The following is a 17,495-nucleotide window of genomic DNA, read 5'->3' on the forward strand; positions in this document are numbered from 1 at the left end:
TTTTGGGTAACTGAAAAGCATGTGTGTTATAGGGTCATAAAAGATCAGGGACTAATCCCATCTTAAGGGGGAGAAAACTGAAAATTAAATACAGTATGGCTACAGAGGGAAGGGCTTAAATGCTGCTATCTTTGGCTCCAGGCAGAGGTGTAACTTGGAGCCTTTGGGCCCCAATGCAAAAGCTGTAACAGGGCCCCCAACTATAATGCTTTATTCATAGTACTGGGCTCCCTATATGGAAAAGAGAGGCTTTATTGGCCCCCTAAGGATCCTGGGCCCAAGAGCAACCACATCCCATGCCTCTCCTATAGTTACGTCAGTGACTCCAGGAATAGATAGAGCAGCTGAGAGGGTGTAATGCAGCTGGCAGCTACTGTAGAACATCTTGAGGCGGCCACAGAACTGTCGGTTGCACTAAACCCTCTCAGCTGCTCTGTATTATCCTGGAAGCAAAGACAGCAGCATTTAAAATTATTATATTCCAAGAGCAGGTCTTGGAGAATTGTGCCTGGCTCCCATGTCCCCTGACATCCTGCCTCACCTCCATCCCTTGTTATGTAGGGCTCTGCTGATGCATTGTGCTTATATGACCCCTGACTGATCAAATGACATTAACATCATCACAGATCCTGCAACTCACCAGTAGGGATTCCCCACAGATCTCAGGCCCAGTGTGTCCCAAAACACCCTCCTCCTGAGAACAGCTTTTACTAGCGGTAGTGAATCCTCCTTCTTCAGTGGTGCTGCGGGCTGTTGGGGCGCTCCAGTGTGACTATGCAGTAACTTCTCTGATTGGTGGAGCAGCCGCTGCTGCTTTCTACTCCACCAATAAGCACTCAAACTGTAGTGGTGTCCCTGCCATTGCTCCTGTAGCCTGCTGTGCATCCAACCACACTCATTTAAAGACCCAGAAAGTCCATCAGATATGAGAAGGTGCTGGAAAAAATGTTTAGTTTTTTTGCTTGCTAGAGGCAACATTCTCCCCCCACCCCTCCTCAGGAGCCACTTTAGGCATTGGGCCTCCAGTGTCTAGTAACAAATTTGGCATGGTTAGTGGAATAGAACATATAAAAAAGAAAAAGAAGAAACAGCTGTGCCAGTTTGCAACAAGACAGCATTAATACAAATAGTTACCAGCATTTGGAGACAATTTACCTTTAATAACTATATCTTATGTTAAAAGGCAAACTGTGTGATCTAGTGGATACAAATACACAGACTGCCCCATGTCCCCGCTTAAACTGGTGATCAGGAGGCTAGCGGAAGTGAGTTGCTAAAAGTTCAGATGCTTTTCAAAGTTATATAGACATCTAGGCAAAAACATACTATGTGTACTCTGGATGAACCAGGAGAACTTGCAACGTTACTTCCAATAAATAAAAAACATCACTTTTATCTGAAGGGTTTCAAATCGATTCAAAACTCATCAGATACAGTAAAAGTGATGGCTTTATTCATTTTTTTTGCACATACAGCTGCAGGCTGTTGGGTAAGCTCACACACTGTGGAATTGTCACAGATTTTCAGCTCTGAATATGTGCCAAAATTCTGCAGTATATTGTAAGTGAATGGGGTTCTGCATTGTAAGTGAATGGGGTTCTGCATTGTAAGTGAATGGGGTTCTGCATTGTAAGTGAATGGGGTTCTGCATTGTAAGTGAATGGGGTTCTGACAAACTCTGCTCACTCACAGCAGAAAAATCTGCCGATTTTACTGAGTGTGGATTAATTAGTGCCTCACACCGCACCCGAGCGAGGAGTGCAACATGCAAGTGTGGTGAGTTTATTAATGCATTTCTTTTATAATACTCTATGTTTAGCTTAGAATTCTTGATCGCCCAAGCAAAACATTTGTCCCCAAATTCCCTGAACCAAGAAACTGTGACCAAAACAGAAGCACTTTATACAGTGAACTAAGCAGGCTTTAAAGAACATGTAGAACACAAGACATGTCGAACACCTAGACTCCAGCATGAGGAAATTGAAATTCTATAGTAAACTATTCTTCAAACGGTGATGATCTGTCACTGAATGATGCAGTAGTCACTTGGAAAAGCAAAATCTGTCACTCAAGTTACATTCAACTTTAATTACCATCAAAATAAGAACTACCATAGACAATAATGTATGTTTGATAATGGGGAAGGAGGGAATAGCTGCAATATTCATCCATACAAAAACCGTGCTCTAGCGTCCTCCTGCCCCCCGGTGTCATCTGTACCTGTTTTTTTGTAACAATCAGATACTGGATGCAGCCGAGGACTGGATGAACTAGTGTGCATGAAGCATAAAGGAGTGGAATACAGGAACAGCGCTTTGCCATTTGAGGGAGGTCAGCCATCTTGTAAAGTAGAACCCCGTCTTGCCCATCCTTGCTTTATTATCTGCTGCCTGTTAGGGAGTTACACGTTGATGTGGTTGTAGAATACATTGATAAGTTTAGCTAAACTTTTTTATTGTGTTTTGATTGTACAGAACAGATTCTTGAAAATTAGCAATTGTCCTTAAATTAGTAGCTGGTATGAGGTATACTACTGCTGTTGTGTACATTTATAGTTCCACAATTACAAGTAGCTGTAGGGGTATTCCGATTAGTGACTATAATTTTTAGTTTTCACCCATCTGACAGCTGGAAGCCCCACCAATCCTGAGAATGGGTGGTCTTGCTACCCTCGTCCTCCTCACTTACTGGTTTCTTTTCCCATGGCAATGAATGAACAGCGCTGTCACTGTAATGTAATGTCAATAGGACTGCCAGATATTGCCGAGCACTGTTCTCGGTTATCTTCGGCAGTCCCATTGACCTGCGTCAATTCACAGCAGTGGGGAAAAAAACATGAACTAGGGAAGACGGGGAAGGGCAACCCCATTATCGGGATAGATGGGGGTTCCAGTGGTCATACCCCCAAGATCTATCAGTTTTCACTCATCCAGTGGATGGATGAAAACTAAAAATTAAAGCCACTAGCCGAAAAAAAACCCAAAAAACATAATTGCTTGTTAGTATTAAATAAACGTGGATTATAGTAGTTTTATCAATATGAACAGAAAATGAGGTCCATGTTGTCCTTAAAACAATGAAATAAAAATGTAGAGCCTCATTTATCAAAACTGTCTAGTAGAAAACTGTCTTTGCTGCCCATAGCAACCAATCACAGCATAGCTTTCATTTTTTGACCAGTTCCAGAAATGAAAGCTGACTAATGATTGATTGGTTGCTATGAGCAACAAAGACAGTTTTTCTACTAGTTTTGATAAATGAGGTCCATAGTGTCTTAGCTTGATGTCTTCTGACAAATGCAATTTCTTAGATTGCTTTGATTCCTTTAATAATGTTCCCTTGATATCAGTATGATATTCTGATTAGGAATAGTGAAAAAGCTAATAATAATGTACTAACCTCCTCAAATTTTTCATAAGCTGCTTGAGAATCACCTCTTGGCACCGCTATGGCATAAATCAGTAGTGTATTGATTAACAAGTGCTGCAGGCTTACACTCAAATATTCAAATATATTTAAACAAACAACATGACTTATTAAAATAATGCATTCGACAAAAGAGGATTATGCTTATCCGAACTTCATAGAGCCGTCTTGAAATGAAAATTTCTTGCTTGGATCACAAGGTCATATGCATACTTGCGAGAAGAATTTTCTGAGATTTCCTTTAATTTTAATGTAGTCCGCAATACAGAGAGATCAAATAACAACAATCTGTTCTACTAATAAAAGGCTGTAAAGTCAGGTTCTGTCTAAAATGCTTAGCCCAAAATAGTATTGTTATCATCCACATCCCAGCATATAACTTTACAGGAACTAGAAGTTGTGCCTGCAATAATCACAAGACAAGACAAATAAGGAATCCTGGAGACAATCCTATATAGTGAAGCTTCCTGGAATCAAAAGTATTTCAGTAAGACAAATACACCACAAAAGAAAATAGAGAAACAAGCGTTATTTGTTGTAGAAATATAGTTGTTCTCAAGTCCTTGGATCAAATTCAAATCTCTACTGGTAAGACACTCATATTTCAATATGATAACCAACATCAAAGGAACATGGTGAAATAGACTGCCGAAGACTGCTGTACTTATTAACCCTGCCATAGCAGAATGGATGAAAACGCTGTACATGTGATATATCTCTAAACACACTGTTTTCCAAGCAGTGTTGGCTGTCAGTGCAGGCTACATCAGGGTCAGAGCGGAAGCTGGTACTCCGACCCCTCCTATTTGTGAATGTAGCTCTCATTAAAATCAATGTAACCCAGCATTCACCGGAGTAGAGGATCCTGCTATTTTTTCTTTGCCATTGAGTTCCCATGACCCTTGGGGGCCAAATACGTATCCTCTTGTTTGCTAACAATGCTGTAGCAAGATAGAGCAGAATACTGCCCAGGTGCTTGTCCCCTAATACCAAATTGAATGGAACCAATCAGGACTCCCTCTCTCCATATGTCGAATAGCAGCTACAATGGATGTCCCTACATCCTTAAAGGGGTTGTCCAACTTCTGGCTGTTTTGCTGCAGGAAGCAGACAGCTCGGTACATTGTGTAGTGGCATGGGTAACTGAGTCCTATTGACTTCAAAGCCGTATTCCCATCTTGGCTTTTCATAGTCTAGATGGATAAAACCTGGTTCTCTGTTTGCGACCACCTTCAGACAAGCGCTGTTTGCGTAGCTCTTATTACAGTGAATGAGAACTATGGAAACAGCGTAGCGCTCCAATGGGAGCGACGCAAACAATGCAGGGGTAAAGTGCTCAGCTGTTTTTGCAGTTACCACCCTGGTAACTATAGCAGCGGTTTACCATCTCAGTTCTGAAAAGTTATGAAGATTCATAGATAGTAAATATCAGTCAGTATTTGTTTTAAATCCTCACGTTAGTTTTATTTATCCAATGTAATTCAATCTAAAAGTGTTGTATAAGGCTAGAATAGGGAAAAGGCAAAATTTTCTAAGAAATGCTTTTCTAATCTCATACATATAAGCTTAAGGCCCAACGCACACGGACATATTTGCACAGCAGGATCCATAGCGGGCGTTCGCCTCCGTATCCCGCAGCAAAAACTGCTCATAGACATGCTAAGCAAAATGCTTTTCCATGCCCACAAGCAGAAATCGATTGCGATTTTCGACTCGCTGACAGGTAAATCGCAGCATGTCCTATTCTAGTGCCGCCTCACATGGATGGCTTCCTTTGCAGTCAATGGAAGCTGTCCATCCTGTGGCAATTCGCCACAGATCCGAGTCATTATCGGCGCAATATTCTCTGCACGGCGCATTTGTGGTGACATGCCAGTCGGCACATCCACAGCACAGAGATCTCGCAGTCAGAATCCGACCCGGCCGTGAGCATTCAGACTAATCACTAGCATATTTCGGAACTGGGCAATTCACTTTTCACAATGTCAGCATAGCATCACCGTTAGTTTTCTGTGGCAGAAAATACACCAAGCAATTCCCATCACACCTACTGAGTGGCCACACAAACAAATATAGCATATACATCTCCCAACAGAGTATAGGAAAATCATGGTTTTTTTTTTCAAAGTTGGTAATTTTGTGTCGTAAACTGGCATAGGGATGATGTTTCAGGGGGCTGGTTCTGTGCCACATGGTGCCATTATCATGTAAGTCTCTCGCCAACCAGCTACTCACAAAGTGAGGGCGGTCTCACACGACCAGATTCGAAGTGCCGATTCTGCAATCGTATAATCTGCAGTAATCAAATACCTCAGATTGAACTGAAATACATTAGTAGGTCGGAATTGCGCAAAGCGCTCGCAAAAAATAAAATGCAGCATGTTGTATCTTACCGCAGAATTGCGTATGGGCTGCAAGTAGCAAAAAAAAAAGCTGTACTGCACATGACTGCCTGTGTGTGTATGCAGTCATACAGAATACATTACATGGCTGTATGCAGGGTCACCAGCCGGGTTCACAGGTGGAATCCGCTGCAGACCTTCCCGTATGCAGAATCTGACCAGCTTGTGTGAGCCCAGCCTTAGATATGGGATGATGGTAAAGGACAGGGCTGGTCTCTGCTCGCTACTGTGGTGGTATGATGTAGTGCAAGCTCCAATGAAGAAAGAGGATGGGGAATACAGTTCAACTCACTTTTACTTGTTCCAAAAGTGTAACGGTTCAACATCCAACTGATGAATGCACAATTATTTACAATAATATCAAAGTCCAGTCCTGAAGGTGGTAGCAATATTGCTAGCTACCTTGCTGCTCCATAGTGCCTATTATGAGATCTTCATCAAAGCCCTCCACAAACTATCTATTCATCCGTAGTCTGAATCTTGAAATTGTTTTTGGTGTGTTCCCTAAAACCAGCATACCTTGCTGACACTGCATCCTCCCATCCACCTCTATTCAGTCCACTATTTCACATAACTACATAAACCTTTATAAACTATACATCTTCCACCAGCTTGATGCTGATTGGCATTTAATGTAGGAAGCTAAAAAACTGAGCTGCTTACCCTCTCTGAACTGCACTCTAACTAGCCACCACCTATAAAGCACAGGACAATGATTAAGTGCATAATACATTGACAAGCACATACACCTAACCTCCTAGAGATATTAATGCTCCCATAAGTGATAGTACTCGGTTACTACACTCACATCATACATATCGGAAAGGTAAAGTAAAGAAGGCCAAATCTAAGCTGTTTCCTTCCTTTTCTTTATTTACTTATCACAACTTCTGGGTGGCCACATAGACTCATACAGCATAGACATCTCATAGTATTACCAAAGCATTGTTTTTTTTTTTTGTTTCAAATCCAGTCACCTCGTGCCACATATGTTGGAATATGTTAATCCAAGAGGAAAAGTAATGAATGACACACCTGTCATTAACCATTTGGTAGAATTCAACAATAAGATCATAGACAACAATATTAAACACTTAGAATACTGGATTATTCAATTGAACGTACACCAATCAGTTATAGCATGAAAACTCCTGATAGGAAGTGCTATCTTGTTACAACGGGTGGAATGCATTAAGCAGCAATTCAACAGTCAGTTCTGGATATAAATGTGTTGAAAGCAGGAAAAGCCCCAGAGCAAACCTTAGACTGCCCCCCAACATTATCCCAAAAAATACATGGCTATGCAGTGAAATTCATGCCACCCCCCAATTAAATCACTTGTCCCATGATATAATTGATCTCATTACTCCTGTTCTGATGAACTATGCCACAATAATGGTGGGTTCTTCCTGCTTCCCCAGTACCTGATTGCTCCTCTCCTGACACCCAGCAGAAATGTTCTGTTCAAGATAATATATTTGTTTTAACGTGCTGCCCTGAACAACTATTCCTCATGAGCTCCCCCCCCCCCCCCTCAATTTTTTGGGTCACCCTGTCTCCAAGAAAAAATGTAAGAAAAAGCAATAAAAAAATTAATTTATGCTCCAAAATTGTACCAATAGAAACTATGAGACATCCTGCAAAAAATGAGCCCTCAAACAACTATGTCTACGGAAAAGGTTATGGCAGCAGAAAATAATAATTATTTTTTTTCCAAAGATATTTTATTTTTTAAAAGCAGTACAGTAAAAAGTATATAAAAATTTGGTTTCGTAGTAATCGAACTGACCCACAGCATAAAGTTAGTATCTCATTTTTGCTGCAGTGTGCACAGAAACAAGACACACCCAAAGATGGTAGAATTTAGTGAAGTTTGAAAAAGCTTTTCAATACATTATATGGTACATTATATTGAAGAATACAAAAAAGAAGCCCTCATTCAGCTCTGTTGATGTATAAATATAAGAGTTATGATTTTTTTCAACATAGGGAGGAAAAAAACAAAAATGAAAAAGAAAAAACGCCACGTCCAAGGAGTTAAACGGTGGGGAACAAATCAGAATTCCTTACATTGACAACAGAAAAAATACATAAACCATGGTGAAACACCAGGTCAGGATATTTTAAAATGTTGTTGGATAAATAAAGAAGCATGCAGGCACACATTCTTTTGGTTTCCTTAGATGCAGTAACTATTCACCCAATAGAATTCAGCTATTATTTCCTTGTTAAGTTATTACTTGTTGTGTGAAAATGTATAGAATCGTTCTCAGGTGCATTACTAGTCGTTCTGTTCTCTCCACAGGTCACCATTTCGTTTACTAGAACTTCCTGTACAATAAAATTGTATGTTCTCCATTAGGGGAAAGAAACTCCTAACAGCTACTGCTGATGCTTAGACAGGCTTGTGTCACAAACTTTGATGATACATAGATATAGATAGATAGATAGATAGATAGATAGACCGTGTTTCCCTTAAAGTAAGACCTACCCCGATAATAAACCCTACCTTGAAAATAAGTCCTAGCTACACTACATGAAAAAAAAAAACAGTACTCACCAGGCAGGCGCCGTCCAAGTCCCTCTGGCTGCTCTCTGGCGTTCCTGTAGGCTTCTGTGTAGTTGTCAGTGCCAACAGAACATCTCTTGCAAGTAATAGGGATTGAAAACCCCGCCTCTGGCAAGACATTGCTATGATTGGTTCTCAAGCGCTGTGGCTCAACCAACCAGAGCCAGCGTTTCATGAAGCAATCACAGCCATTCAATGAACACTAGAGAGCAGCGGGAGGATCCCAGATGGTGTCTGCTGGGTGAGTATAAGACATCCCCTGAAAATAATACCCTGTGCCTCTTTTGGGACAAACATTAATATAAAACAGGGTTTTATTTATATGCATCTCTCTCTCTCTCTCTCTCTCTCTCTCTCTCTCTCTCTCTCTATATATATATATATATATACATATACATATATATACATATATATATATATATAAAGACAGGGTTTTATTTTCAGGGATATATATACATATATCTATCTATCTATCTCTCTATATATATGCATATCTATCTATCTATCTATCTATCTATCTATCTATGTGTATATATATATATATATATATATATATATATATATATATATATACATGTATATCTAGATCTATATATATATATATTTATATATATAAAAAAAACATACACTCACGTACACATACCGGTATATACCGATCAACATTTGTTTTGAAACAACCAAATCCACATCTTGTGTGACCTGAAACTCCAGCTGCACATGCTGTACACGCTGTACAGTATATTTCTATGTACGAGACCATACATACACAATTATGATAAATTGTATTTCTTGTATGTCCAATGTTTGGGATTACATCTCTACAATGCGGAGCGATTGCATTTAATACTTCTACCCTTATAGATGTCAACACACTTATTAATGTGTCCTTGCTATTATGTAATGACAGTTCAGTCAAATGTACTTTGTTTTGTTGCTTAGGATTGAAAATGGGAAAAAAGAGAGAGTAAACATGTTCTATCTCACTATAAAACACTGCTTGGCACTCTTCATAATTACTCGTCAATATGTCTATGGTAATTAATAGCAACACATAGATATCCAAGAGCAATAATTCTCCTTGTCATTCAATGAATGTGCACAGTTTACAGACAAAACTTTAACCAGCGAATGCCAGCCCTCTGACTAAAACAAGTACTTTCAACAACGTAGTCTCAAGAAAAAAAGAATCCAATATATGGCAATGACCACTTTATGGACTTCCTACCTTTACCCTCTGCTGGTGTTGATTAGCCTTCTCCAAATCTCGTATTTCACCCTGGTGATCAGCAAGGACTATCTCAGCATCGTTCAACCACTGGTTGAGGTTATTCATTTCGTTGTGTAGTTTCATCCACTTCTCCAGAGATTTGTCAAATTTCCTAAGAAGCACAATAATCCATGTTTTAGCTAAACTGAAACTGCAATTTGCTGTTACACTTTAGAAATTGAATATTAAGTTATATAAGTAATATTCTATGTATATAAGCAATACACATAGAACTCTAGAAGCAAACGAAACAACAGAATTAAAAGGGCATTCTCATCTCAGCAAGTTATGCACCATATACGAGAAAACTTGTTGTTTGCTGGGGTCCAACACCTGGGATTCTCCCAATTCCGAGATTTCAGATGTTGTGCATCCTGAAGTTCTGGCAGTAATAGCCTTGCATGTGGGTCTTTGCAGCATTCCCTTAAGTGGGACCGCCAGACATAGCCGAACTTGAACTGAAGTGAATCGAGCGGTGGCATATGTGTGGTCACCATGGTCAGAACTTTGGGAGTCAGGGTCAGTGGGAATCTTAGCACTCAAATCCCCACTGATCAGCAAGTTATCTTGTGTATAGGGCATAACTTGCTGGGATGGGATAACTGCTTTAATGTTTATAGCTAGAGATAAGCGAGCATACTCGCTAAGGACAATTACTCGAGCAAGCATTGTCCTTAGCGAGTATCTGCCTGCTCGGAAGAAAAGATTCGGGTGCAGGCGCGGGGGAGCGGTGAGTTGCGGGAGTGAGCAGGAGGGAGCGGGGGGAGAGAGGGAGATCTCCCCCGCCGCTCCCCGCTGGCACCCGAATCTTTTCTTCTGAGCGGGCAGGTACTCGCTAAGGGCAATGCTCGCTCGAGTAATTGCCCTTAGCGAGTAAGCTCGCTCATCTCTATTTATAGCCATTCTCTATTTGCAAGCCACTTTTTGGTAGCCTAATTACAGTAATATACAAAACTATAGAAGAGGACATGGCCTGATTATTCACATTTTATACATTTCTCAATTGCTCATAAGTAAAATGTATTAAAAAAATAATAATATTAATAATACCATGAGGCTCTTAGTTACATTGGGATCAAACTGTAGTAGCCCACTTGCCACTTCATGGCGACCTCTTTAAGTGTTTTTTTTACAATATCAGGTACAGCTCCACAATCATTACCACCCCAACATAACACTTTGGGGGCAACTAACACAACCCTGCTGCATGGCTAAAGTCCTCGACTCTGATCCACACCTCTGTAAGCACATAGTATTACCAGAGCAAAGGCTGCCCCACAACACCACAACATGTACATCCCTATTTCATTTTTTGGTAATTCTATACAGTTACATTTTGTAGCTGGCACCCTGGTATTATGCATTTACCCCACATACCATCTTTCTACTCGTTTTCATGCCTTCTTTTCCCCAGTTGTGAATTACTTCTATTACTGGGTACTACAATTAATATACTTGTAATTGATATGGTGTTCCTCATGTGTGAAAAAAAAAACCCTTTTTGATAAAAAGTCAATGTTGCCTATTAAGTTCATGGTTTTCATTTTCAAACTTATTGCAAAGTTATAGAAAAAATCTGATTGGTTGATATTGCTACTCCTATCAAACATATGCCGGATACATGTATTTGACCCATAGAAAATGTATGTTTAAAAAATGCGTAGATATACTAACCCAATAATCCTAGAACCAGCACCTATCGGCTCATGTATAATGCAGGAGGTAGAAGAGCTGGTGTTATGTTTAGGGGCTAACTTAAAGAGTTCAAATGTTGCAATGGAAATGGACTGAGTTGCAACAAATTTTGGCACATTGGAATTGAGCGTTCTCAGTAGGAACTTTCTAGCACCACGCCTCTACAAAGCTGATGGAGCTGCTGAGTAAGGTCAGTGACTGGGGATTTCTTTTGGTCTGGAGCTAAAAGAGAAAGATAGTAAGTTCTGTGACTCCAAACCAGCAGAATATCTGGACAGTGATAAGTATTTATGAAAACTATGATGTAGGATTGCTCCTGTCCTTGGACTAGCCTGGGTCGGTTGAAGTGAGTACTTGAGTACTCCTACGCGATATATTGTAAGTGAGGCTAGCCATCAATCTGACAATAGCTATGCACACCGGGAAAAGAGTTAAGGACAATGTTATAGCAGCTATAGGAGATAGAGCTCATATTGTGGATATTAACATCATGCATGTTTCTGATGCATGAACTCAGGTTATGGATTGTGCTATTTAAAGGGACATTATATGTGAACAGGCTTTTCTAAGAGACAGCATTGGAGTGTTAACTCCTAAGGGGAAGCTGTGTTGCTACCTCCAATGCAAGTCAAGGAGGTTTAACCCTTTGCAATCCAATTTTGGATTCAGGGTTTCCTAGGGGGATCTCTGTTTCTGCTATTATACAATGGCACCACCTGCTGGCTAGAGCCAGTACTGCAGTATGGGACATGCTGGAGAGGCTCCCCAACAACAGAGCAGCCAGTAATATGCAGTAAGAATACCCTGCCGGACGTCTTCCAACATCGAAGCTGTACAGCCTTCAATCAGAATGTCTTCAGACGTCAGACAGTGGATTGGAAAGGGTTAATCTGCCCATCCTATGCACGTATAAAATATGCCTGTCATACGGAAGCAAAATACGCTTGTGTGAGTGAGCCCTTAAATTCATCAGATGTTTAATCTATTCTCTCATAACTGCGCTTAGAGGATTTTTTAAACTAGTACCATACATTCCATTCATGTACTGTGCCATGGTAAGGGCTGATGTTTATCTGATACCCACAACAGTTTTAAGCTTTTCTCTTCATCCGCCAGCCCGCCATGTTATTTATGTAAACACTCAAACCTCATTTCTAGAACGCCAATACATCTACTTTATTTTATTTGTGTTTGAAAGTTATAATGTTATACACATTATAAATAATACCATCACATCAATCATTTTTATAGTCCTGTTGGCACGAGGGCTAATACATAACCATACAGCTATAAGAGAAAATATTCTTAGTTGCTGTTTCGCATGTCTTTTATAATAAAATGCTTTTGGCATAGATTGTTTTTCTTTCCTTATTTTTAAACCACTGGATTTGATTTGAAATGTGACGAAGAATAGACAAGAAAGTCGTGTCCTGGAGGGGGCAGATAGCAAACAAGTTAATGGAAATTTCCAGTCCAATGAAAAGTCATCTATTACATAGTATTTCTAGGTACTCTATAACTGTATATTGTAAAACATCCGAGTTCTCTGCATTTAGGGCATGTTTTCAGAAAGTAGATATGCTGCTAATTTCCCATCTGGACTTTGCAGGCAGAAAATCCACAGAAGCAGCAAAGTCGGTGAGATTTTAACAACTGTCATCCACACGCGGTGGAAAAACTGCACAGAATCCATGGGGAAACTGGCAAAATGTAACCCTTTGCAATCCAATTTTGGATTCTGGGTTTCCTAGGGGGCTCTCTCTTTCTGCCATTATACAATGGCGCCATCTGCTGGCTAGAGCCAGTACTGTGGTACAGGTTATGCTGGAGAGGCCCCCCGACAACAGAGCGGCCAGTAATATACAGTAAGAACACCATGCTGGACGTCTTCCGACATCGAAGCTGAACAGCCTTCAATCAGATAGTCTTCAGATGTCAGACAGTGGATTGGAAAGGGTTAAGTTCACAGCATATGAATTAATTATGCAGATTATCACTGCAGATTTCACCTCTTTCTGTAAATGAGGTGAAGTTTGCAACAGAATCTACAGCAAAATCTGCAGGTAATACAGCTTGAATTCTTTTACAATGGGTGCCTATGATATTAAAAAAACTTTCTCCTGGGCTCAGAAAGTTGGACAGGGCCTAGCTCACAATATCCCCTATCAGTGGGGCAGGCTCTCTGAGAGTGATATGCTAGCCATGTCACTGCTGAATCAAGGTGGGGATGGGCTCTCCTTCTTGCCTCACAAAGAGGCCAAATGTTAAAGGGGTTGTCCCGCGCCGAAACGGGTTTTTTTTTTTTTCAACCCCCCCCCCCGTTCGGCGCGAGACAACCCCGATGCAGGGACCTAAAAAAAAAACCGCTCAGCGCTTACCTTAATCCCCGAGCTCCGGTGACTTCTATACTTACCGGTGAAGATGGCCACCGGGATCCTCTTCCTCCGTGGACCGCAGCTCTTCTGTGCGGTCCATTGCCGATTCCAGCCTCCTGATTGGCTGGAATCGGCACGTGACGGGGCGGAGCTACACGGAGTCGGCATTCTGCACGAGCGGCCCCATTGAAGACAGGAGAAGACCCGGACTGCGCAAGCGCGGCTAATTTGGCCATCGGAGGCCGAAAATTAGTCAGCACCATGGAGACGAGGACGCCAGCAACGGAGCAGGTAAGTATAAAACTTTTGATAACTTCTGTATGGCTCATAATTAATGCACAATGTACATTACAAAGTGCATTAATATGGCCATACAGAAGTGTATAGACCCACTTGCTGCCGCGGGACAACCCCTTTAAACTCCCCTATGATGTCTCTCTAGCTGGCAGAGGGGAGCCTCATACAGTACTAGAGCAGTGAGACTGTGGAACTCTCTGCCTGACGACGTGGTGATGGCAAAATCCATAGAGGAGTTTAGGAGGGGACTTGATGTCTTTCTAGAGTGGAAGGATATTACAGGATATAAATTTTAGGCGACCAGCAGGTTGTTGATCCGGGTCTTGAAGTCAGGTAGGAACTATTAGAGGTTGATCCAGGGATTAGTCCGATTCCCATGAGGGAGTCGGAAGGGAATTTTCCCCCCGAAAGGGTTAATTGACTCCTGCCCCTTGTTTTTTTTTTGCCTTCCTCTGGATCAACAAGGAGGTTGAACAGGCTAAACTAGATGGACATTGTCTTCATTTGGCCTTACATACTATGTGACAACCTCACAGCTCAATAAACTTTTTCCCCCAGCAAGAGCCCCTACATGGGGAACTGAGCTTCACAGCCAGAGCGGCAGAGCCAGTCCCCTGTAGGGGGGTACGCCCCTCCTACATAGCAGTAGTAAGAGGAGGTGCAGAACTGGCCTCTGACAGCACTGGAGACTCATGCCAGCCTTCTGATGAAGCGCTATAAAAAGGCGATTGCATCATAATAAGTATAAGCTGGCTATTGTATAGACAATGCTTACAAGCTGAACAAACAAATTACTTTTACATTTTGCTAAAGTAACATTTTCACTTTTTCCACTATATGTATACAGGCTTTCTCAATTTAACAGCTGTTATATGGAGCACTAAATTAAATTATTAACACCTTAGCACAATAACCTCCAGTATAAATGCAGATTTCACAGTATGAATACTAACTTTGGCTCAATGATCCAATTACTAAAAAGTAGATCTAGTAAATACAAAAACAGCTTATGCATGCAAGCTACTGCAAGAGTAATCACATACCCAGTTTATATACTTTGGGAAGGAAGCATAATAAAATGTACACATTGTCAGAATGCATTGTGCATATTCTAACACTGGTAAATACAATGTAAATGTAATTAGCAAATGTAATTTTGCTCATGTTTACACTATTAGCTGTACATCATACAGCAGAGTCTTTGTAACTCTATAGGCAGTTTATCTGCAGAGAACACTGATCCAGTCCTCTAATCTACAAATTAAAACATACCAAGAAATCAATAAACGCAGTGCCACCGGCAATGTTCTCTCTATTCTGTAGAAGGATAATATGAAACACGAGTATTGTCATCGTTTATTAACATACCAAGAATTCCTACCTTAATGTGCTCATTCTTATCTGGTCTAGAACATATATCCATATGTATTTGAAGTGAAATCCAGAGTTCTGTCTTTATAAAATGATTGAGTCCTTCCTGGTACAACATTACAGACTTTCATTATAGTTAAAGGGACTAAATCACCATTTTTTAAATTAATTAAGACCAGATAAAGGCCAACTGCACGCAGGCCGATCTGCGTTGCTGAATCCGGAGCGGGCGTCCATCTCCAGATTCCGCAGCAAATACCGCCCATAGCATGCTTTGAAAAGGTGATTTTTCCTGCACACGAGCGGAAATCAATTGCCATTTTCCATTCGTGGAGGAAAAATTGCAGCATGCTCTATTTCCAGGCGGGATCCATGTGGACGGCTTCCATTGAAGTCAATGGAAGCCATCTAACCCGCAGTCCTTCCGCAATCTTCATCCGCGTCATCGTCTAGTGACAGCACTGCATAACCTGTACTGTGCTTGTGTCCATACGCAGTACAGATAAAAAAGACTCTTGGACAGGTACGCAGGGGGCACCGGCAGGCATGTGGAATCCGACCCATCGGCCAAAGAAGCATTTTCCAGTTTGCTAATCTGTTTTTATTTTCTGTTAGTAGAACTTTTTATTCTGTTGTTTGTACATGACTATGGAGACAGACATCTTTCCTGAGCTACTTTTAACAGCATTTAGTGCCTTTAGAGATTTGCTTTACAGCAGCCCCATGGGCTATTCACCCATTGGATAGAAGCTGATCTGTGATGAGCGAGTATACTCGCTAAGGGCAATGGCTCGAGCGAGCATTGCCCTTAGCGAGTACCTGCCTGCTCGAGACAAAAGGTTCGGGTGCCGGCGGCAGGCAGGGAACTGCGGGGGAGAGCAGGAGGATCGGAGGGGAGATCTCTCTCTCCCTCTCTCTCCCCGCTCCCCCCTGCTGACTTCCGCTACTCACTGCTCCCCCGCGAACCTTTTGTCTTGAGCAGGCAGGTACTCGCTGAGGGCAATGCTCGCTCGAGCAATTGCCCTTAGTGAGTATACTCGCTCATCTCTAAAGCTGACCCATTGACTTTTAGGGGAGACTGTTCTAGATATGCTCTGTGACCTGTGCAGAGGTCACTTTACAGAGAGGGGAGTAGATAGTCACAGCTAATTACCTATTGTGAAAGGTTGATCCTGTGTTATCTACATATAGGTGTTACCTTTCAGTGCAATCCTGCCTGTGATGTTAGTGAGATGACTGCGGCAAGGCTTTCTCTACAGATCAGGAAGTGTCTATCTATGATAAAGCCACTTTTACATGGGGCGCTGAATCACCCCAAACCCATCCTAGCGCTGATCACTTATTTACTTTTACATAGGAACGATCATCGCTCAGTGAATCGACATGCAGCAGGAAAAAGATTGTACAGACCCACGGGCCTCCATTCACAGTAAACAGGCAGTCATTCATAGATGAGCGACTGCCTGTTTAAACTGAACAATGCAGCAACAGATCAAAAATGATTTTCTGGTGTCCACAAAAGATCCAATCTGATTTATTGCTAATCGGTCTTCCCTGCATGACTTCACACTGCACAGCTATTGTGCAAACCACTCGATCTAGTGATTTTTTTTTGCGTGCCTAGCATGGAGTTTGAAAAGTCCGAGAGGGGAAAGAATAACCCCATTCATGCTCAACTACGCTCCATAGCGGTGAGCAAAGTTATACATACAGCCATGTGTTTTTGCCCATAAACTCATTTGTATTATTTAGGTCTCCTTCAGACAAGCACATGCGCAAATACACACGTTTCAGCACTACGCATTTGCGCAGTGAATGAGGTTGATTCATGCACATGTCTGTGCATAGTACTGTACCTATTTGTGCACACAGAGCATGTTCACATGTGCATGCGACACCCCCGCCCTGATTTAAAAGGCTATTTTGCTTAATGAGGTCTAAATGTTTTCTTTTCCCACGGTTTTACAGTCTTTCACGCATCCCATATTGCACGTGCGTTTGCCCACCCCCCATAGACTGCTATGGTGCCCTTTGGTATGCAAATATGCAGAAAAACAGAGCAGCTCCTATTTCTCTGCGCGCAACCGAAATGT

At 41.4% G+C, this 17,495-nt stretch overlaps 1 protein-coding gene across 1 annotated transcript in view; it reads right to left on the bottom strand.

Annotated features, from left to right (window-relative positions):
• DMD (dystrophin) overlaps window positions 1-17,495 on the bottom strand; it is a 2,524,637-nt gene that overhangs the window by 1,229,358 nt on the left and 1,277,784 nt on the right. The window contains exon 44 of the mRNA XM_066577956.1: window positions 9,623-9,776. Coding sequence (XP_066434053.1) covers window positions 9,623-9,776 — 154 coding nt within the window. The remainder of the gene's footprint in view (window positions 1-9,622; window positions 9,777-17,495) is intronic.

Source organism: Eleutherodactylus coqui, chromosome 1, assembly GCF_035609145.1.
Source record: "Eleutherodactylus coqui strain aEleCoq1 chromosome 1, aEleCoq1.hap1, whole genome shotgun sequence".
Taxonomy (NCBI): Eukaryota; Metazoa; Chordata; class Amphibia; order Anura; family Eleutherodactylidae; genus Eleutherodactylus; species Eleutherodactylus coqui.